General features: G+C 39.8%; 1 protein-coding gene across 2 annotated transcripts in view; it reads left to right on the top strand.

The window, feature by feature from the left end:
* DPYD (dihydropyrimidine dehydrogenase) overlaps positions 1-25,052 on the top strand; it is a 646,680-nt gene that overhangs the window by 436,766 nt on the left and 184,862 nt on the right. For both annotated transcript variants that reach the window (XM_087719294.1, XM_087719293.1), the window contains 2 exons: positions 8,416-8,484; positions 12,239-12,322. In XM_087719294.1, the coding sequence (XP_087575420.1) occupies positions 8,416-8,484; positions 12,239-12,322 (153 nt within the window). The remainder of the gene's footprint in view (positions 1-8,415; positions 8,485-12,238; positions 12,323-25,052) is intronic.

Below are 25,052 nucleotides of genomic sequence, written 5' to 3'. Positions count from 1 at the left end.
AGATTAAACCACTCCTAATCATACATATGGCAGTAATCCAATTAGTCATTTTTTTCTTTTTCTTCTTGCATTCCCTCATTTAAAATAAAGACTTTTGGACAGAATTGTCAATCAGTACTTTCCCACAGGGAAGATTTAAATCAGATCTTTGAAATAATTTTGATAAAACACAGCCTAACCCTCATTGAGCTATTATGAAGCTATAAAGACACGGGCTATTGTTGCTGTCAGATAAAAGTTAATAGTACATTTCAGTGAAATCACAATTTGTTCCAACAAAAGGGAGGGTAATGGGTGAAATATATATTAGTTACTGCGTCTTTCACAAATGCTGGGGTGCAACAGTTGCACAGGTGGATTGCTCCCACTTTGGCCCGGATCGGCCAAACCGGTAGCAGCGGTGGAAGGCTCCACCCACATGTGCACAGAAGCGTGCCCGAACTGGTACTAAAAAAATTGACAACCCACCACTGAACAGTTGGATACTTGAAAACTTCCTGCAACCTCTCCCCCTAAAAAATTCTATATCAGAATTGTCAAACTTGCAGCCCACGGGCTGGATGTGTTACACAATGGTCACACCCCATCTGCCAGCCAATGTCGGCTGGCGACCCCCCAGGGGAGAGCCTTCTCTGTTGCAGCTCCAGCCCTCTGGAATGATCTCCCTGTCGAGATCCGGACCCTTACTACCCTCCCGGCCTTCCGCAAAACCACCAAGTCCCGGCTGCTCCGGCTGGCCGGGGGGGCTGTGAAATATCCAGCCCCACGGAAATTGTGAATGTTATGATTTTGTTTTTAAAGTGTTGTCTTTGTCTAGTTTTCCCCCTTTCCCTTGTCTATTGTGAGCCGCCCGGAGTCCTTCGGGAGTGGGCGGCATACAAGACAAATCAAATCAAATCACCCACGCTTGGTTTAGTGAAGGGGAAAAAAGTCATGATATGTCACATGACGCTACCGTGATGACACGAGTTTGACAGCCCTCTTCTTATCATCTGAATATTTACTTTTATTGTGACATAATTGTGTACTTCTGTGATAGCTTAAGCCAGTGATGGCTAACCTTTTTGTTGTTTGGTGCCAAAAATGCGATGGCGTGTGTGCATTAGTGCATGCACAACACACACACACACACACACACACACACACACACACACACACACACACTCCCTTACACGAACCGCACTACTCGCCTCCAAGCTGAGCTTCCAGAAGGCTTCCGGGGGTTGGAGGAGGCTGTTTTTGCCCTCCCCAGGCTCCAGAAAAGCCTCTGGAGCCAGGGGAGGGTGAGAAACGGATCCTGTCTGTCTTAGCCCTGACTATTACCATCATCACCACTGGTCTTATTCCCAGAAGGACATTTTGGTCTGGGCAACAGATGGACAGTTGATAGCAACGAACCGAACTCGCACCTAAAAACTTTTAACTAATTGCGCAACCATTTTAATTTCTATTCTTTCTTTTCTATCTTCTTTTCTCCTCTCTTAGTATGGGCTATGTATGAGGTATGTATGAGATGAATGAATGTCCCACTTTTTATGATTATATTGCTGTATATTTTTGTGTTTTTAACGATTACGTGGGGACTGTTTGGGGGAGTGTATGAGTATGTGTGATTCGGAGGACCTGCCGGGAGTTGCGGGGGCTGGAGGGGTGGTTGGGGGGACCAGAGACACGGGAGAGGGTCGGGGTATTGCGGTCGTAACAGGGAGGGGCAGATACGGCGGGGACTTCAGGGCAGGCCATTACCGGGGAAGGAGGGTTCGCTACATTACAGAGATCCCTCCTTCCGGCCCTGGGAGTCCCACTCCAAGACCAGATGGCGGGAGTAGTCAGGACCCTGGTCTCAGGCTGTTGTCGCTAAATGCCAGGTCTGTTGTTCACAAAGCTCCTCTCGTCCGGGACTTAATTATAGACGAGAGGGCAGACCTGGCATGTATTACTGAAACCTGGCTGGGCCCAGAGGGAGGAGTCCCCCTTGTAGAGCTGTGCCCAGAGGGATTTCAGGTGCTGCATCAGCCGAGAGCCCAGGGAAGGGGTGGGGGTGTGGCCGCTGTTATCCGGGAGTCGTTAGTTCCTCGCAGGGTCCCTGCTCCGGAGATTGTCGGGTGTGAGTCTTTGCTGCTAAAGTTGGACCTCAAGGGTCAAGTGGGTTTGCTGCTAACGTACCTACCTCCCAACAGCGTTGCAGCAGCCCTCCCCTCGCTCCTCGAGTCGGTAGCCGAGCTGGCGATTGAGTTCCCTAGGCTGATGGTCCTGGGGGACTTCAATTTGCCATCGCTCGGTGAAAACTCTGATGGGACGAGGGAGTTCATGGCTTCCATGACAGCCATGGGCTTGACCCAAGTAATTCGAGGCCCAACCCATACAGCGGGACACACGCTTGACCTTGTATTTCTCTCGGAGCAGTGGATTTATGATCTTGGTCTGAGGGGGAGTGACATCATACCCCTGTCGTGGTCAGACCATTGCCTGCTGAGGCTCGACTTCCGGAGGCCAAACCCCCACTGTAGGGAGGAGGAACCGACCAGGTGGTTCCGCCCCAGGCGTCTTATGGAGCCAGCAAGGTTCCAGACAGAGCTTGGGGTCATTCCTGACACTTTCGCCCACAGTCCGGTGGAGACTCTGGCTGCTGCGTGGCACTCGGCAGCGTCAGAGGCCCTCGACCGGATTGCGCCACTGCGGCTCCTCCGAGGCGGCGGATCCCGGAGGCCTCCTTGGTTCACCGAGGAGCTCCGGGAAATGAAGCGCCGGAGGAGATGCCTAGAGCACCGTTGGAGGTCCGATAAGTCCGAATCGAACCGAGCAATGGTAACCACCTGCACCAGGGAATATACTAGGGCTCTTAGGGCAGCTAAAAGATCTCACATAGCCTCCCTGGTTGCATCCGCTGAGTCTCGTCCAGCCGCCCTGTTCAGGATAACCCGCTCCCTATTAAACAAAAGGGAGACGGGGGAACCCCTGCAGGGCAGAGCGGAAGAATATGCCCAATTCTTAGCGGACAAAATTGCTCGGTTTCGGTCGGACTTGGACTCCACACCCGCAGTTCCAGCCGAGACACAGGGGGGCCAAGTAGAACAGCTCTGGGTTGAGTTTCAGGACGTTATCCCCGGGGATGTGGACAAGGCCATAAGAGCTGTAAGTTCCTCCACCTGTGTTCTGGATCCGTGTCCCTCATGGCTGGTTGCTAACTGCAGTGAGGTGACACGAGGCTGGATCCAGGCGGTTGTAACCGCCTCCCTTCGGGAGGGGAACTTCCCCGCCTCATTGAAAGAGGCGGTGGTGAGACCCCTCCTGAAGAAACCATCCTTGGATCCAGCTGTTCTTAACAGCTATCGCCCGGTCTCCAACCTCCCCTTTTTGGGGAAGGTTGTTGAGAAGGTGGTGGCCTTTCAGCTCCAACGGTCCTTGGAGGAAGCAAACTACCTAGACCCCTTCCAGTCTGGCTTCAGACCCGGTTACAGCACAGAAACCGCGTTGGTCGCATTGATGGATGATCTTTGGAGAGCCAGAGATGAAGGACATCCCTCCATCCTGGTCCTCCTTGACCTCTCAGCGGCTTTCGATACCATCGACCATGGTATCCTTCTGCGACGACTGCGGGAGGTGGGAGTGGGAGGCACCGTGCTACGGTGGTTCTCCTCCTACCTCTCGGACAGGTCGCAGTCGGTGTTAGTGGGAGGGCAGAGATCGTCCCCAAGGCCCCTAAACTATGGGGTGCCGCAGGGTTCGGTCTTATCCCCCCTGCTATTCAACATCTACATGAAACCGCTGGGAGAGATCATCCGCAGGCACGGGATTAGATACCATCAATATGCGGACGATACTCAATTGTATCTGTCCGCCCCGTGCCAAATCAATGAAGCGGTTGACGTGATGGGCCGGGGTCTTGAGGCCGTTATGGACTGGATGAGGATTAACAAGCTTGTGCTCAACCCAGAAAAGACCGAGTGGCTGTTGTGTTTCCCTCCCAAAGATTTGGCCAACATTCCAACACTCAGGCTGGGGGGTCAAATTTTACACCCCTCAGAGAGGGTTCGCAATCTGGGAGTCCTCCTGGATCCACAGCTGTCATTCGACCACCATTTAGCGGCTGTGACCAGGGGGGCATTCGCCCAGGTACGCCTGGTGCGCCAGTTGCGACCCTACCTGAACCGGGAGGCACTCACAACAGTCACTCGGGCCCTTGTGATCTCTAGGCTGGAATACTGCAATGTGCTCTACATGGGGCTGCCCTTGAGGAGCATCCGGCGACTTCAGTTAGTGCAGAATGCGGCCGCGCGAGTGATCGCGGGTGCACCTCGGTTCACCCGCATAACACCTATCCTCCGCGAGCTGCGCTGGCTACCTGTCGATCTCCGGATGCGCTTCAAGGTGCTTCTACTCACCCATAAAGCCCTACATGGCAGTGGATCTGGATACTTGAGAGACCGCCTTCTGCCGATCACCTCCCTACGACCTATAAGATCGCATAGACTGGGCCTCCTCCGCATTCCATCGGCCAGCCAGTGTCGGCTGGCAACTACAAGGAGGAGGGCCTTTTCAGCAGTCGCCCCGACCCTTTGGAACGAGCTCCCCATTGAGATTCGTACCCTCTCCACCGTCCAAGCCTTCCGCACAGCCTTGAAGAACTGGCTCGCCCGTCAGGCCTGGGGATAAGGACCGTTACCCCGCCCGAATATTGAATGTATGGTGTTGATTTTATTATATGTTGTCGTCTTAATGTCGTATTCCCCCTCCCTTGGTTTACTGTGAGCCGCCCTGAGTCCCCTCAGGGAAAAGGGCGGCCTACAAATTTCAATAAAACCAAAACCAAACCAAACCAACGGGAACTTCTGGTTGGCCTGTTGGGCCTGCTTTTTGCCCTCCCCAGGCTCCAGAGACTTTCTGATGCCTGGGGAGGACGGAAACAGTCTCCCCCAGCCCTCTAGAATGTCGAAAATCAGCTGGTTGGCATATGCATGTGCGCTGCAACTGACAGCTCATGTGCCGGCAGATATGGCTCCATATGCCACCTGTGGTTTGTCATAAGGGGCCTAAGCTGCGTGTGGGGGAGATTTTTAAACGCATAAACATTTATAGACTTAGGAGCAACATTAATGCATAGAGAGCTGAGGTGGCGCAGTAGTCAGGGGGCAGTACTGCAGGCTACTTCAGCTGACTGTTATCTGCAGTTCAGCGGTTCTAATCTCACCGGCTCAAGGTTGACTCAGCCTTCCATCCTTCTGAGGTAGGTAAAATGAGGACCCAGATTGTGGGGGCAATATGCTGACTCTGTAAACCGCTTAGAGAGGGCTGAAAGCCCTATGAAGCGGTATATAAGTCTAACCGCTATTGCTACTTCTAGCTAATCCTAAAACAGCCACAAACAACTAATACATGATTTTGTTGTTCTCCCATTATGTTAGGTGAAGAAACCTTTACTTTAGCACTAATAGCTCTTAGCTGTTATCTGTCGAAGTCTGAGTTGCTGCCAAGGTTCTTATCTGTTTGTTATGCTTGGCTTTCAGCCACCGAGATTTTGGTTTCTTGCTAATAAAGTGCTGTGACATTCCAGTTAAGCTTGTCTTGGCATTTGTTACTGGACAGAGGAGGAGGTCAGAACAAAAAAGTATCTTGTAGAATTTCTAAATTGATTGAGAAACACGAGCTAATATACCTCAACTTTTACAGGACTTTAAAACTTTTATCAAATATAATATTTGCAAGAAACATGCATTCAAACAATAGATTAATGAATAAGGACATGGACATGAAAATTGTGCATAGAGAAAAATCCTGATAATTACAGGAGAAGCATGTGGGACTCGTGTTTTACTACAAAGAGTAAATCCGATTCCTTCAGATGCATTACTACTTTAATCAGTTCAGAAAATAATTTTCAATGAATTGGATAGCAGTAAACATTAATCAACAACAAATCTTCGTTTATTTCTTCAACTATAGTGTTTACACATGGGCAGTTATACAGTATATAGGAATGTCTGGAATCCAGCCATTTGGAAAATAAATATGCCATATATCCATGGAAGGGATTTTTTTAGGTAAAAAGAGTTACTTTGATTATACTCTTCAGAGAACAGTATGACAGTATATATTTCTGAAAAATAGAGGATGATTCAAGGAAAAAAACAGAATTCTTGGCAAGTCAGTATAATAAATTAATAAAGTAAAACAATTAATTACTGAAAGCATCCAAAAATCTAAGGAATTTTTCACCATCTCTTCATTTTAACATTCCATTGTCTCAAAGCACTGATGCTAGCGTAAATACTTTCTTCATGTTATTTCTAATCAAAATCCTTCTCCCAAGTTTTTATGCTACAGTTTCACCAGATTCTCAGTCTAATGTGGCCTAAGTATCAAAATCGCCAGATATAGAATTACACATTTGTCGACATAAAATTGATCAGTCACCCACATGCTTGGTTTGCTATTTGTGCTATGTTGTAAGTTGCTCTAAAAATAATAATTATAAAAGAATTCACAATATGTTGGCTAGATATTAAGAGTTCTAATGTGAAGATAAATTGCATATTGCTTAATGGACAGTTGAGTAGCTGTTAAGTATAGCTCTTCCAACAGCACAAGCTAATACTAAAATGGTGCTTAGGCTTCCTGGCTCTCAGTTTGAATGCATGTAAACACTATCAGGTGTTATGGGAATGTGTTCTGATCCCCTCCTCCGTCCAGTAACGACTGCCGAGACAAGCTTAACTGGAATGTACTTTAATAGCAAGAAACCAAAACCTCAGTGGCTGAAAGCAAAGCATAACAAACAGATAAGGACCTTGGCAGCAACTCAGACAAACTCAGGCAGCAATAAACACAGATAAGGCCTGGCAGCAATCCAACCTTCCAAGCTCACAGTAACGTCCTCCAACATTCAATCCTGCGTTGACTTCTGCAAAGAGGGGTGTGTGCACAAGTAGCTTTTTATAGTTTGGAAAGGAGCCTAATGACCACCAGATGAGTGCAATCACCTCCTGTAATTGCGTAATTGTTCTTGACACCTATTAGCTCTTCGATGGTGTGCATCCAGGAACAACTCACTACTGGCTTCCGGCTCACTCTCCCTTGTCTCCTCCCCACTGGTCCAAGGCTCAGGTGCATCCTGGTGGCCAATCAGCCTCTCTGCGCCCTGCTCAGAGTCGGAACCCTGTCCAGGGTCCTCCACATCCTCCAGAGCCGACTCATAGGGCCCTTTGCTGTCGGAGTCTGGTGGCAGCTCCAACGGCTCCTGCTGTGTAAAAAAACTTGAACCTGGGACATGAGTAGCCCTATGTCCTCTTTCTTTGTTATATAACATCCAGAGAATCAGTTGATCAGGGCGACTATTAATATTACAAATAAACATTGCAAAAAAAAAATCATACACACAAATGTTATCTATTGGGGACAAATAGCTATTCACTGTCTGAAGGAAGGAAACTTTTGAACCCAAGATTTTGTGTGCAAAACTTTTACATGCAAAACCTCTAAATCTCAGTTTGGAAATTGCACAGCTGTATACACCCCCCAAAAAATGACCCTGGATTGCAGAGACTTCACCTATCAGGATATGCTTACTCATTTAAAATTGTCTCTCAAAGCTTGGAGACAATCAATTCTTTAGTTTTTCTGTTATGGTGATAATTGTTTTTACTCACTAGTGACTTTTCGTGAGAAACTACAGTGCAATGATTATCCATTGTCTTCTGCATCCCTGTTTATTTTTTTCTATGGACGCATTTTATCTTTTCCACAGCTGTTCTAGCCTACATCCTTCCACTTGTAGTTGCTACTGCTAGAGCAGCTGCTTTCTATCAGAGTTAATCTTATTATCTGTCAAGTCACGGCACTGTCTTTGGATATATTGTTGTCAATATATTTCTTTCATGTTAGGGTTACTACATTCTTCTAGGAATCTCATATTTGTTCACAGTTATTTGACACACTCATATCACAGCTATCCATTATATCTAATAGCTATTCCGTACATCCAGTACCTGAGATGGACATTGTACCCACGAGGCTTCTATGAATGGGATGAAGTTTTAATCAGTAGGACTGAAAGACATTTAAAGTTTTCCATTTGTCAATTTCTTTTAATGTAGATTTCAAAATACCTGTATTCAGTTGAAGAGTATATTGTCCATTCAATTCTCAATTATATCCCTGACAGTTCCTCATGTACCTTCCATGTACTTTCTTCAAATTATTTTAGAAATGCATATTAAAAGAGATTTGATGTAATCCATTTTATACATTTACCTGAAACTAAGATCAATTGAATTTAATAGGACTTGCTCTTCAATAGATACGCAGAGCAGAAAATTGCAATTGTAGTTAAACAATAGAGACAGAAGATTTTCAAACAGATTTTCCCTAACTTTAGTTTATTATCCAGACAACTGAATTCCATACTTATCTTTTCAGATTGTCATTGCCAGCATCATGTGCAGCTATAATAAGAATGATTGGACTGAGCTTTCAAAAATGGCTGAGGTAATGACTTACTAATATGCCTTCTCTTTTCTCCCTCTTTCCTCTTTTCTTTCTTCCCCCTTACTCTGTAATTGTGTAAAAGAAGAAATTCAAATGAAAAAACGAGGGTTTAAAATGTATCTGTGATTGCTTGTTTGTTCTGTGTTTTCATTAAAATGATAGAAATGTAAATTAAATGAATCTATTCCATAGAAATGGTCCCCTGGACTTTGCATGCTACCTGAAAATGCTGTAGCCTTTGAATTTCTATGCCTTTTTTATTTGCATTTTAAGCAACATGCATATTATGACGGATGCCTTGATAAAATTTAATTCTACCTTTGAGAACCTAACTTGATCTTACCTTGCCTTCAGGCACTCCAGTTTGACAGCAGTGGAAGAAATTTTGAATATAAAACTCTTGAATATTTAAAGTATAAAAGGCTCATTTAATGCTGTTCTGGTTCTAATACAGATTTACAATAAAGGAGGAGAAAAAATGCCACATAAAGTTACTGTACATAATAGCACTTTGTTGGTTTTTCTATAGTTTAAACACACACACACACACACACACACACACACACACACACACACACATCAATATTTGGTATCTGTAAATTTAGAAAGTGAAATTTGATTGTGCTTTTAATATATAATTGTGTTCTGTGTACCCTGACCTATCCAGTATCCTAGAAGCAAGAAAACCATAGCAGTTTTACAAACTGTCACTGTTGCCTCCTATATTATGGGCCTATAAAAAGAACATTTTAAAAAATGTTAAACATTTCACTGTCAAAGTACTTGTGACCTTCCAGGTACATAAACTCTAGAGGGAAGTCAGTCTGGTCTCCACAGGAGCCCAACCTATATATACGAAAGGTCAACTTGTCACAGAATTGGAGAACAAAAATAACAACAGCACATGCATAGGTTAAGACGTTCAAGAGGAGAGAAAAGGCTTTAAGAAAATTATGGACAGCATTTTCCATGTTTGGTCTCTTTGGAATTTTTGAACCATCACTACACAGCAGGCAAGAATCATTTCTGTCACTCGGATGTACAAATTGCAAATCAAGTTCCAATTTTGTCAGATGTTTTGTTTTTTTTAAATCAAACATCCTGGTTTGTTAAGTCAGAATAAGCATGTAAGATTGGGTGGAGTTAGGACAAAATACTTCATCCTTAAATCATTTTTGGAGTTATAGCATTGCTTTTGAGAAGACTAGCTTTCCTGCAGACAATCCAAAGATAAGCATTCACAGTTGCTATTAGTTAAGCTAATGTCTTATTTGTTTATTTAGTAAAATTACAATATTTAATGCATCTTTTTATGCTGGTGTACAAATAACATATTATTAAGACGCAGCTATAAAATTATAATAGTTAAAAATGTTAATATAAAATTATATAGTCACTGAGAGTTTACGCCAACTTAATAGCGCATAATCATCAATACAAAACAGAGAACAGGGAGGTGAATACAAACACACGCATACATATACTCTCACGTATATTAAATACACAAACACAACTTGTATATACATACATACACAACATACATGTCACGGCTCCTTCACTTAATAACCAAGAAAGAAACCACTCAACTCCATTTTGCAGAATTAAGTGTACTTTTACTGATTATAAGTAATCAGAAGCTAAGCAAAGCTGGATCTGAGTAAAAAGGCGCGAAAGCATTAGATATCAACACAGGATTCATCCCCCTCCCCTTGGTACCCCAAGTCCATAGTCCACTCGTATATCACCACAGCTGTCAGGTGGGAGACATCTTCAAAAAGCATCATCAGGTTGGTATAGCAATAACAATAGCAGTTAGACTTATATACCGCTTCATAGGGCTTTCAGCCCTCTCTAAGCGGTTTACAGAGTCAGCATATTGCCCCCAACAACAATCCGGGTCCTCATTTTACCCACCTCGGAAGGATGGAAGGCTGAGTCAACCCTGAGCCAGTGAGATTTGAACAGCCAAACTGCAGAACTTCAGTCAGCTGAAGTAGCCTGCAGTGCTGCATTTAACCACTGCGCCACCTTGGCGGGAAACTCCCCTCCTTCCACATGCGCAAACGAATGGTGAGAACAACTCCCAATTAACAGTCCTCCTGTACAGATTATTTCCCTCACCCAAATACCATGCCCTCCCTCCCCGTTTCAATGGCAGCCGAAAAGCAAGCAGCAAAACAGAGGCTGACACATATGCATTCATATATACACGTTCTGTGCTAAGAATATTTGGATTGATCATCAAAGAGTCAGGACCACTCCGAGTATTGGAGTTCCTGGGTGACAAATAGCTGTAAGACTCAGAACTGTTGGCTGTACAACCAGGGCCAGCAATTGTAGGACTCTGGAAGAATAGGTGTTTATCTGTCACAAATATATAAAGCTTGAAAACAAAACAAAATCAGTCAATACTTCATGAAGAAGAAACAGTGCAGTGATGGGGCAAGCCTAAAAATTATGACAAAAAAGGCAAGGAAGATCAAGAATTCATTGGCACTACAAGAAGAAAAACTGTATGTTCTTGATTGAAACATCTCTCTAGTCTGCACCAATTCATTGCCAATCAGCTTAACAACCAATGGCAAGGAGGTGAAACTAAATCAGGCTAACCTACCTGATTATGAAAGATCCAACAAAAGGAGCAGCACCAGGCAACTACAAGCAAATAAATTGCAAACCAACAAAATTTGGATTGCTAATTGGTGTGGAAGCCAATGCAATCCAACAGCATTCAGTTGAAGACAAGGTTTCTCCATTTGAGCAAACAAATATTTCCCAAATTGCAGAGGAACAAAAGATCAGCTCCCAATTGACAAAATGATTTTGGAAAATTGCAAGAGAAGGAAGATCATTTGATGTAGCTTGGATTGATTATAAGAAGGCAGTTGACTTCCTACCATATGACTGAATTATCTAGAGCAGGGGTGTAGTCAACCTTTTTATGCCTGCCGCCCACTTTTGTATCTCTATTAGTAGTAAAATTTTCTAACCGCCCACCGGTTCCACAGTAATGGTGATTTATAAAGTAGGGAAGTAACTTTACTTTATAAAATTCATAAAGCAGAGTTACAGCCAGAGGTGGGTTCCTACCAGTTCGCACCTATTCGGTAGAACCGGTTCGTCAAATCTACTGAACCGGTTAGAAGAGGTTCCACCAGTGGACCCGGAAAGCAGGCCACATCTACAGAAGAGGTTCCAAACTTTTTTGAAACCCACCACTGGTGCTTGGATATGATTATTCTACACTATCATGCTCATGTTTATAAAACTCAGTGCCTCTGTGAAAGGTAAGGATGACTACTGCGTTTGTAGTGCAATCAGAACATTGCGTGTGTTAAAGTTGTTTTAACGCAAACCAAAGATGCCTTTTAAAAAACAAGTTTACATCATATTACATATTACATCACATTGGCGGCAAGCCACTTCCATCCGGTCACAGGGGCGGCAAGCCACTCCCACAAAGGAGGCCACACCCACAGAGTAGGTTCAAACAATTTTTGAAACCCACCACTGGCGGTAGGGACCAGGTTGACTACCACTGCTTTAGATATTCCCTTTGTTTTTTATTTGATTTTTTGTTGCTCTGAAATATTTTCTGTGAAGTTAGTAAATATTGATGTAGGGGAGAAAATATTGCATGTGCTGTGAGTTACATATCAGATTGCCATTTGGAAAATTGCTTTCACTAAAGTGTTCAAGCATTTGGAAGTTAATATTTGATAATCCCCCCCTTTTTTCCCTGTGTATCATGTAGGTTTCTGGAGCTGATGCCCTGGAGTTGAATTTATCATGCCCGCATGGCATGGGAGAAAGAGGCATGGGACTGGCTTGTGGGCAGGTAGGATGTTTTAGTCACTTTCATTTCTCTGTTGCTATACAGCAACATTTCATTGATAGTTCTAGCTCAGGGCTAGAACACAAGGAGTGGATTACTATCTTGGAATTCCCTGGTCTCTTCCTCTTTAAATATTTAGTGCCAAAAATGGAGGAAGTGACAAGCGTCTAAGATTACACACGGTGTTTATTTTTATGGAAGACAAAATTGCATTATGCGCTTGACAGGAAGCAATATCATAACAAATAGTTTCCAAAATACTCAGACAGAATTGTACTTTATACATTCTTAATGCCGACTAGTCTCTCTGGGGAAGAATCATACAAGCAAAATGATGCTCACGGGCATTTTACAGAAGGTTAGCTGCACTCGTGGCATTTTATGGTTAGTTGAAACTACACTAAGAAGTGATGAGGAATCTGTGTGGGAACACAGAATGGACTTGGGTGACCTCTTTCTAAGCCATTGGTTTTGTCATTTCAATTCCTAAAGTGCAGTCATGTATATGTCCAGCTAGAACAACACAGGTTTCTCTCCCATGGAGTGATAATGGAAGACCTCGGTCCAAATTCCCTGAATGTTATAAACCCAGTTAGTTGAAATAGAGGAAAGTATATATTTTTTTTAGTTGCTTCCAGTGCCCAGCTTTGCTTTTAAAAGGAAATCAGCATATGGGAATGTTAGGAATGAGGAGAAACAGGAAATATTGTAATTGGATACTTCATAAGAAAGGGTTCAATTAGTAAGCTTAACAAAATTAAAACACCCGCTTTATATCTAAAGAAATAAACAGGGATCTATATTTAAGGAACCAATACTATAAAGTGAATCTATAAAGTGAATACAGAGTTAAGAAAACCATAACCATCTCTAAAGGCACATAATTTGTTTACAGGGAAGATTCATACTGCAAAAACAGAAATTCCCCCATTCCCTCCCTCCCTCCCTCCCTCTCCCTCTCTGGAATTGGAGTTGGAATTTGCTTTATTTGTATGCCGCCCTTTTCCCTGAGGGGACTCAGGGCGGCTCACAATTCAAGGGAGGGGGGAAAACAAACAAATTACAGAACAAAAAGACCATACACTGCTAAAAACACAACAATCATACCATTCGGAGTGGGGCTGGAAGTCTTTAGCCCCAAGCCTGTTGGAACAGCCAGGTTTTAAGGGCTGTGCGGAAGGCCTGGAGGGTGGTGAGGGTACGAATCTCCACGGGGAGTTCGTTCCACGGGGAGTTCGTTCCCTCTCCCTCTCCCTCTCCCTCTCCCTCTCCCTCTCTCTCTCTCTCTCTCTCACTCTCTCTCTCACTCTCTCTCTCTCTCTCTCTCTCTCTCTCTCTCTCCTCTCACTACAACATCTGATTTTAATTTTTCTTAGATGAAGAGACTATAGCATCAAAGAGTTCAGCGTTTTGCATGCATTGCTTTAAGTGTTTCAGGTGGACTTAGCTTACATATTCTGCTAAAAAAAATTAAACATAACCCACATATAAAGCAACAATTTGCTGCATTTCATAGATCTGGTTAAATCTCAATGCAACATAGTGTATTTGTGTGTTTGTGTGTAATTTTTTTCCTGCACTTCCAAAGATGCTTATTTTCTTTTTACATAGTTCTGTTGCTGTCTTTATTCCCACAACCAAATTATCTGATGCTACATTAAATCTTGAGGTTCTGCTTTGGCCTAAATCAGCTTTTCCCAACTGGTGCTTACCAGATGTATATTATATTTCTTGCAATATTCAACCAGGAAAATATATTGGACAAAGCTGCACAGATTCCAGGATATATTTATAGAATGTACATAGAAAGCCAAATACTTTTATGAATAAGCAATAAAATAATGTAACATACAACAGGCTGCTTTGGAACTTGAGGGTACTCCAAAAGGTACACATTGAGACATATTTTTTAAAAAACTGCCCTCCCATATTTTTTCCCCATGCATAATATAGCTATTTCCTGTCTCACTTGGCATTTTCTCAAATGATTTTAAAAAAACCATTTTTCCCTCTTAGAACTGATAATGTTCTTCCTCTGAGATCTTCAGTTATATTTCTGCACCTGTTGAGACAGTCATTTTTCTATAAGAGATTTCTTGCCTTTGCTAATCCCCATCGCACAACTCAAAATGTTGAATTTCAGATTTTTTCCCCCCATCTAAAACCAGGACATTACAGCATCTGCCATCATTTTCTTTAGCCCTTCACCTTGCTGAAGTATTTGCCCAATATGCATGGAGTTATCCTAACCTTGATTTTTGTATGTTTTTGGTATTTCTTCATACCTCTGGTTCCACTCAATGGAAGTCTATAGTGCTTGTTTGACATAATACCACTAAGCCTTCTATAATAAAAAGAAACTGGAGAACAAATATGTCCTCATAAAGCAGGCATGACGAGGTTAAGAGACCAAGGGGAGGGACATGAGGACAAAAACAGTGGACAACTGAACAGTGAAAAAGAAGGGGAAGGAAGAAAGAGGAGATAATTAGCGGATATAATAATCAACAATTGTTAAAGAAGAGAAGAACTCTCTTGTTGTTAGTTCTTACAACAAAATCAATTATCTCTCTGTAAATAAGCAGAAAGTACCGCTGTTGTATCCTTAAACAGAAACACTCTATGTGTATTTTACATACAGCATAACTGCTAACATTATTGCTAAATAATATTTAAATTGTTTTGCATTAGCTGGACCTTTGAGTAAATAAGAAAATGTAGTTTTTCCTTTTATAGCTGAAACATACCGGGCTATGAGGAACAAAATTCTAAGGATACAATTTGCGGTAGTGGCAGCAAAATGTTAAAACTAAACTTAAACTTGGAAAAATAAGTAACATCAGTTTTGCTGCATCCTCCACTTCTGTATATAGGTTGGTTGATACACTGCTGTGTTCTCATTTAGAAGGTCTTGTTTATGATTATTGCTCTTCCACTTTAATCATATGGATGTCTGAATGGAGGAGCGAAGAACTAAACATATTTTCAAATGGCCTTACCACTACTGTCCTTAGCACAATCTTTCAGAACTCTATGATATTCATTCATTCATTCATTTTTTCCTGGGAATTTCCAGAAACGTAAATAGAATGTATATAGAAACATGGTGAAAGAGTGCGTGGGGAACTGCAGTTATTTTATTCAATTCTGAAGGGAACAGAGATTAAGGGCTGTTATTACTTTGGGAGCCACACTGTCCTATGTGCACTAGAAGACAAGACAAGCAGACAACACTCTCGGTTTACAATTTTAGACCAAGGTTGTGTTACATAGTCTGCAAGTTAAGGGGACCAGAACAGGAGTGCAAATATGAAGACAATCTTATAATAGAAAATTTAAGGATATCAGAACAAAACTGCAAAAACAGACTGTGGATATATTCCAGTTTTCTTTAAACATCCCTTCTAAACATAGGGACAATAGATGAACTTAGTGGCAGTAGTATCTGCAAAGGCACCAGCATCTGGGTTTCATTTTTCCATATAAGGTCAGATTGGAGAGCAGAGGAACAAAGATGAAGAAATTCAAGTGACTAACAAATCTATTCAAAAAGAATGTGTTAGAATGTGTTAGGAGGCACAAAAGGCTTCAGTAAACAGCAGGTTTTTATTGCAAGTCAAGTAAACATCCGGCTGGAGAATGATCCGGCAGCATTCCCTTTTAAAGGGATCTGTCAGACCTCTTAACCAATGAGATTCAACCTCTGCTCCTGCCAGAACAGAGGACCTTGGTGGAAACCTCTTGCAGTCTGTCAGCGGGGGGGGGGATATCTAATACCCCTCCCCTCTAGGATGGAACAATCTAAATAGTGATGTAGTCACGCAGGTAGGCGGGCTTTTGCGTCACTCTGCCTGACCTGCGCAAATCAGTTTTGGTGTTTTCTTCGCACAAGTCGGACGGACCTGTTGCTCCTGTATACCCGCCTGGTGGAACCTCCTGGAACTTTTCCCAGGCCGTGTCTGGAACTTCTGATGTTGACTCGCTTGGAGCTCACTGTGGGCATGCATCGAAGTCAGATAAGTCTTCTGATATTCTCAGGCTTTCCTTGGGTTTGGAAGGACTATTATTTTTCGTGTCGCTTCTTTCCGTTTGTGCAGGAATTATATTTGGTTGTCTAAGCGCGGAGTTAGCCAAACGGCTACAGAGTTGTTCTATGTGCCTTCTCCAATTTCTACCATCCTCGAGTTTTATTAGTATGACCGAGGACCGGTAATTCCAATTATGATCGCGGGAACCCATAACGTTCCCCCGGAACAGAATGGTTCTTGAAGTCATGGTGCTCTCCAAAGTCCTTGTTTATAGCTAAACCCAGAAATTACAGGCACTTTCCTATTTTAACAATTAGAATTTAAATGACCCTATCTCCAAAGATTTTCCCCTACCCTTCTGTAATTTGTCAGGTTTCTTAGACATTGGGAACCAAAAAAATAGAAATGGGGATAATGACTATATTTTCTCCTTTGCATGAATACTTCTTTAGTTTTTTCTCTCAAATTTTGTATGATTTATTTGCATGAAAAGGCCACAATGCCTATACAGTTTAATTCTTTCCAAAACCACCAAGCTCTATAGGCACTTTCCTTTTTTGTAATAATCAAGCAGTATAGCTCCAAAAACCCCTTATTTTGAATTTTAGATTTCTATTTCTATGAATGTGGGCAGGCTTCTTCCCATCGGAATATTTTATTGTGCCTGCTAATCAAATCCCCTTCTGTTAAAAAAACAGAAAATTCAAAATTCCCATGATAGCTTTGAAAAGTAGTTTCAAACTTGTCTCACAAACCAAACCACCTCTGTTTCAGTAGGAGTTGAATCAATCTATTTTCTGAAGTGCTTAATCAGGTTCAAATCAAACTTATCCCACAAGCCTATAATAAATTCTATTATATGTTTCACTGGGCTTTATGTAGACATATGTATTATCCATTTATATAAATAAATGGATAATACATATGAGGCGCAGTGGTTAAATGCAGCCCAAGGTGGCGCAGTGGTTAAATGCAGCACTGCAGGCTACTGCTAGATCAGCAGGTCAGCGGTTCAAATCTCACCGGCTCAGGGTTGACTCAGCCTTCCATCCTTCCGAGGTGGGTAAAATGAGGACCCAGATTGTTGTTGGGGGCAATATGCTGACTCTGTAAACCGCTTAGAGAGGCCTGAAAGGCCTATGAAGCGGTATATAAGTCTACTGCTATTGCTATTGCTATTGCTATAAATGCCTTTGTACATAAAACACACATACATACATAAACACATGCTCTTTATTATTTAGGAGCTAATTTGGCCATGTACCCTTTTTACCTCTTCAAAAAGTGCTGGTGGAAAGAAAGGTTAGGAATAAAGATGGTTGAAAGGAAATGTAGGGAGAGAGTTAGAAGTATGAAAGGGATATGAAATTTAAATGTTAAGTTACAGCAAGCTATGGAATGTACTGCTTTGGGAATTCAAATGAAAACAATCAAGAAATGTTCTGGGGCATACTAAAATAAGAATTGTAACTTAATACCAGGCTGATTCCCCTAAAATGGTGCTTTGGGCCAGTAAAATAAGGATTTGTTTCATAGAATTATGAAAAATATTAAAAGAAAATCCATATGAGAGAAGTGCAAAACCTACCACAGTTATATATGCATGTTTATGGAATAATAATTTTGGTGTATTATTAGTCTGTGGTTTCTTCCAGGGGTCTTATAAATCCACAGGATAGCCTTGGGCTCTAAAATTGAGCAATTGACTCTTTGATTCTCCTGTTGCTGGAAGATATGTAAAAATGCTTGTAGCCAAGTTGTTCCCTACTGACTACACATCTAAGAGACTTCCAGTGTTTGCATTCATTATTCCTGCTGGTGCAGATTGGAAATGGTTTATGCAAAAGAAAGATAAGGGTGTATGTGTTAATACTTGAATGTGTGTACATTATATCATTCATATATATGTATGTATGTATGTATGTGTGTGTGTGTATGTATTATATATACATACACATACATATACATACACATACACACATACACACACAGACACACACACACACACACACACACACACACACACACACCTATTTCCCTGGCTCAGCTGACACACACACCTATTTCCCTGGCTCATCTGATAAAGGAGGAGAACCTGTGGCTTAGTGGCTAACACAACTGCCTAACATGTAATACAGCACAGGTTCAAATCCCAGTAAGGGTATGGCTAGGTGATGAGAGCTAAATAGCTTGAAATAGATCTATACTAGTCTCCCTTTATTTATTTATCAGCACAAATACAACACAAATGTAACAAAAGGCAACAGTAAAAATAATGGCTTTCTGTCTTGATGATCTCTTGTGACGAGCCGATAGACAGAAAGGAAGCAGTATGCTTCCTCCCATATTTGGGCATACCAGGGGTTGTGACACAAAAGAAAGAAAGATAGATAGATAGATAGATAGATAGATAGATAGATAGATAGATAGATAGATAGATGATAGATAGATAGATAGATAGATAGATAGATAGATAGATAGATAGATAGATAGATAGATAGATATAATTTATATACAGGTCAAGATTATATATAATATATAATCTTGACCTGTAGCACAACATCTTTTCTTTCTTACTCTTTCCTATCAGAGCCTGCAACATTAGCAGTTTATTATAAATCTAGATTTGAAAGTCAATCTGCTGCCAACAATGAGCCACCAATTTTACTACAGAATTTACATGGAAAAATTAATCCCAGTTGGTTGATATTTTTAATTCCTCACCCTCCCAGAATCTGCCCTTTGAAAGAAACCATATGTAATAGCTTTCTAAAAAACCCTTAGAAATAATTGGGCTTTTTGTGTCACATCTCGTTATAGATACAAGATTTAATAAAGAGAGAGATTGAGATGCACAAACCATTGAAGAAACAATAAAGATGATAGTCGGTTTCAATGAAATTATATTCCTTTGGTACAAATCCAGATTTTCTCAGTATTCTATTTTTGGAATTAACTATAATTATATCTTAGCAAGGACTGAAGATCAATGTTTTTACTGAAGAATTTGTTATCGTTAGATAAGATCAAGGGTTAAAAATAAAATTGATCAGCTGATTTTAAACTTAACAGCAACAAGGCAAAGTTACATACCTGTGAAGTTTATGTGCCAAGAGTCCAGTTATAATTAATGTACCCCACTCTACTGCCTAGCTCGGGAAAAATCAGTAAAATCTTTTATTGAATTATTTTAAAATAAAGATTTAAAAAACTAATATAGATTAAAGGAAATAAATAAAAAAAGAAAGGAAGAATCCAAGATGCAAAAGTAAGAAACAAAAATGTAGAGGCAGTTTCCCACTTATTCTACAGCATTTATAAGTGCGCAGTAAGTCTAAATTTACCTCTTACTCTATGGCTACAACATACTTCACTTATTCCTATAATCAATTTTTTTAATAATCAAATCCATAAATATATCAGATCTTTTTTTCTGTGTCATGCAACTAGTCTATAAAGGGTTTCTAGTCAGCAAAAAACATAATGTCTTATGTGTAATCAAAGTAGTGAAAGTAGTCTTCTCTATCCATACCTCTATTGGGGTAGAGTCAAATCTTTTCAGAGTTGTGCATATCATAATTATGCTGCAGTTCTCATGTGCATAAAACAAAATTGCATCATTTTTCCCAAACTGTTTATCCAAAAAGAAAAACTTCCAATTTTAAATCTATATTAATCTTCCATTTCCTTTAAGTGTGTGTGTGTGTTTTATATATCTATATCTATATCTATATCTATATCTATATCTATATCTATATCTATATCTATATCTATATCTATATCTATATCTATATCTATATCTATATCTATATCTATATCTATATCTATATCTATATCTATATCTATATCTATATCTATATCTATATCTATATCTATATCTATCTATCTATATCTATATCTATATCTATATCTATATCTATATCTATATCTATATCTATATCTATATCTATATCTATATCTATATCTATATCTATATCTATATCTATATCTATATCTATATCTAATCTATATCTATATCTAATCTATATCTAATCTATATCTATATCTATATCTATATCTAATCTATATCTAATCTATATCTAATCTATATCTATATCTATATCTATATCTATTTATATCTATATCATCTATATCTATAACTATATCATCTATATCTATATCTATTTATCTATCTATTTTGAATCCGAAACTTTCTGCCTTTTTTCACATCCACCAGACAGGATAAAATGTTCTTTATTTTTATTTACAATTCCAATATAAATTTGAAGTGCCTTTATACATTCTAGACAATTTCTCTGTGTGATATATACCAATGTTTCATGGTTTTATAAAAATTCTCTTTAAGATTATGACCTCCTGTAAAGTCCTTTAGTCTCCCCCCCCCCCCGTTTCCTTTGAAAACAATTTTTTGTCCCACTTTATCATACAGGGTGGGGCATAACCTTTTCCTAGGGGGTCACAGCAACACTTGTAATAACAACACAAATAATTCATACACCATTCGAAAGCCCATCAAAAACTGAGTTTATTGACACGATTTAATAGTCAGTATGACCACCATTAGCCCTTCGAACAGCATTCAAACGAGGTGGATAAGAACACAACAAATCTTCAAACAGTTCCGTTCGATTTTCCAGATTTTTCAACACAGTTTCCAAATTCATTCTCAAAGTTTCAACCGAAACAAATTTAACATTTAATAGCTCATTCAATTCAGTTTTTTATGGGCTTTAAAATGAGGTGTCGCGGAAGTTGTAAACTGCTGTCGATCTTGCTGTGACCCCCTAGGAAAAGGTTATGCCCCGCCCTGTACATTCTTTCACTTCTTCTATTTCAAATTGCAATAAAGTTTATGCACTTTAACAATGGTATGTTCATGAATGAAGGTGAATATACATATCCTAGGATAATGTTGCAGGATCTAATCTGGGTCATTGTCTGGGACCAGAGGTTTAGTCTTCTGATCTTTCAGACTTCTGCTGTCACACATTCTAGTGGCATAGAAGTTCCCTGAAAATGGGCTCCAGCTCCAGCCAAAAGCTCGGAAGACTAAATCTCTGGTCCGGATGATTCATCCAGATTGGATCCTTCAATGGTATGTTTGGCATTCATACATGGTCTTGTTTCAAACTCAGTTTTACATTGTTCAAAGTCCAAAATTATTTTGCCTTTTTTAAATCTTTCTAATAATTTTATATAATTGACAATTATTACCGGATTCTCTTACTGGATTTTTTTTTTCTTGATTTGATTTTACATTCCCCCCCTGACAAAATTCTAATATCTCATAATAAGTTAGTCATTTGTGTTTGCTTATAATTTCTTGCCTATAAAATGCTTCTAGTGCTGACAGACACAAAGGTGTTTTCAATCACAACCTGGCTTTGTATCTGTTCAATATTCTCAATATGACATATCTAACATGATTATGTTTAAAATCTACATTAACCTTACTCTATCATACCATAAATAACCTTGCCACCTAAATGTCCTTCTTACTATAGAAGCCTTCTATTTATCAACAACACCCCACACTTTGATCCAAACTAAGAAAGAAGCGGCAAAATCTAATTTCAAATCCAGCAGATCTACATCTTGCTTTTTAGTTTGCGTTTTGTAACATTTTGCATTTAATAGCAATAGCAATAGCAGTTAGACTTCTATACCGCTTCATAGGGCTTTCAGCCCTCTCTAAGCGGTTTACAGAGTCAGCATATTGCCCTCAACAACAATCCGGGTCCTCATTTTACCCACCTCGGAAGGATGGAAGGCTGAGTCAACCCTGAGCCGGTGAGATTTGAACAGCCAAACTGCAGAACTGCAGTCAGCTGAAGTAGCCTGCAGTACTGCATTTAACCACTGCACCACCTCGGCTCTTTAACATGCAGTTCATTTCCTAATTATTATTCTTAAAGATGCTAGGGCACCAAATTAGGAAAATAAAAAAGAAACATGGATTAACTCTCTGACACTTGAAAAAGCAACTATAAAATAAATTACACAAACCCACGAATGAAGCAGGTTATCTTGACATCATAGCTGATCATATATCTACTGTTTGTTGTGTTAATTTCATTGTCATATGTTGTTGTCCATGATAACATTAATGCTGTGTGTTCTGTGTTAGAGTAACCGAAAGAACCGTCATTATGCTGGGTTTAATCCCAATTGTGGGATTAATCCACAATTAATCTTTCACTGAAGGTCTTGCCTCACAACCTTTGAATATCTGATGAGAAAGGAGCATGGATCTCCCCATTATTCTATATGTTTTTCCATATCATCAACTGAATTAATACAATAAAAGTAGAGTACAATCTTTTTTAAGGGAATATTCAATATCAGGAGTAGATTTTGGTGCCTGGTTGGAAAAGGGATCAGGGCATTAATAAATTATTTTAATCATACTGGGATTTTCAACAATTATTTGAAACTGTTTCGTGCATTTACAGCATACAAACATAATTGGCATGGGGAGAAGAATTAGGTGTGCTTCTTAAAATCAGACTATATTTATAGTCATTACATAGGTATAATTAACTGGCATTTAGAATATTTGTTAGGTAAATGACAACTACTGGACTATTTAAGTTACCTCAAGGCATTTGGACAGTTTATTTTTTATAGTATCACCTTAATAAAAATAAAAAATGCCTAATTACCATTAGTTACTTTTCAAAGGACCATCAGTTCTACCTGAGATTTTTATTAAATTAAAACAAGAGAGATTATTGCAGTTTGAATTCAGCCTGGCAGGAGAAGTATTACATTTCCCCCAGTTTTCACAGCCCTGAAAATGGTATACATAATAAAAAGAATGTGCAGTTAACACCATGCCTAGTTTGGCATTTACTGTCACCACAATAAAGACCTTAAATATGGGCAGCTATAACAGAGTCATAAAGTAAGGCCTAGAATCAACTCAAGGATTACCCATGGTATGTTTACTGTTAAAGAGGAGATGGATATGCTAATAGTCTCAAAGTTAAGGGGTGTCCCATAGAAATGCAACTGTATTTTATGTTCCCATACAGAAAAAATGAATTCAAACTACGAAAAGCTACGGGCTGCTTACTTAAACATAAATACCACTGAACTCTGTAAGAATTACTTCTGAGAAGTATTTACGCTAAAAATAAAGAAGTACTTATTAGTTCCAATTCAACACTCAGAGATCTTTAGATAAAAGTTAGAAGGGCACCTGACATTTAAGAACTCAATACAGTGTGTTTGTGTGTGTGTGTGTGTGTGTGTGTGTGTGTGTGTGTGTGTAGAACATATTTTTGTCATCCTAACACACACTTGGCTCACCAGACTCCATTATAGCTATACATTTGGCACCTTCATATTTTGATTTAGTTATACATCTTATTATAAAGCTATATTAAAAATATTACCTTTTTAAAAAAATTTCTGCTACTTACCGGTAGCTAATCTCAAGATGTGGGCGAAATTATTTAAAGATAGATATCATTTATTTCCTTATGGGACAAATAAATCCTGAGCCAATTCACATAAACTTAGAAAATATGTGTGTTTATGCAACTATAATATGTACTAATTTGGGGTCCTGAATCCATAGCCCTGGTGTGACCCACACGATCAGAATCATGATATATTCTGATAGACTGATTTAGATTAATCACTTATCCATAAAGTAATTCAATTTGGGTTAATAAAATAATAAACCAATTTCAAGGAAATATGAAAAAGGATTGTTTGAATCATTTCTCAGCCTTTTCTCCATTGCTTTTTGATATTTTTGTTCCTTATGTTATTTTACTGGATCATTATTCCAGTTTTATTGAATTCAACATCTTAACTGCTTTTCTTTCCCTATGCCTCCTGGGCATCTGCTTTCCATTCTTCCCTGTTGCTTTCTTTAATTTCCTCTCCTACTGTTGCTTTTTAGTAAGGAAAAAAAAATAGTACTGTTACTAGAATGTACCAATAATTCATTTAGTCCCATGCCTTCTTTTTGATACAGCTTATTTCCAAATCTGTTTCATTCCTACATTTTTAGTCTTGTTCCTTTCATAAATCAAATTCAAAAAAGAAATCATTTTATTAGAATGTGACATTAGAATGCAAGAAAAAATAATATTCTTGTACTGCCTTGTAATATATATGAGCCGAGGTGGTACAGTGGTTAAATGCAGCACTGCAGGCTACTTCAGCTGACTGCAGTTCTGTAGTTCGGCTGTTCAAATCTCACTGGCTCAAGGTTGACTCAGCTTTCCATCCTTCCGAGGTGGGTAAAATGAGGACCCGGATTGTTGTCACAGATGCACACATAAATGGAAAATCAGCAAGTTTAATATATAATAGACGGATGCCAACATCGGTTTTAAATGTGTCCCTTTCTTTGAAGGAATGCAGTTATCTGGTGAATTCTTTACACCTAGGGAAAGCCATTATTAAATTCAAGGAACTAGGTTAGATGGACTACTAAAATTAGCACACAGAGCAGTTTTATGGCTTTAAAAGTTTCTGTTTTATCTTCATATACACAAAAAATAGTCAAATATTGGCAACTACTCATACTACTTCAACACCAAATAGAAATGAAAGATCTAGCCAATGCATAATCTTTCTGCTTTGTAATAGAACACTTGATCATGTCAGAGATTGATGTTTTCCTGTAATGCTTGTTCTTTTCTTCCTCTTTGTAATCAGAAAGGGACTTTACGCTTGCTCTACCTGGT

Source organism: Thamnophis sirtalis, unplaced genomic scaffold, assembly GCF_051295495.1.
Source record: "Thamnophis sirtalis isolate CommonGarterSnake01/CBP01778 unplaced genomic scaffold, rThaSir2_p1.2 scaffold_7, whole genome shotgun sequence".
Taxonomy (NCBI): Eukaryota; Metazoa; Chordata; class Lepidosauria; order Squamata; family Natricidae; genus Thamnophis; species Thamnophis sirtalis.
This window is presented reverse-complemented; position numbering and strand designations above follow the sequence as displayed.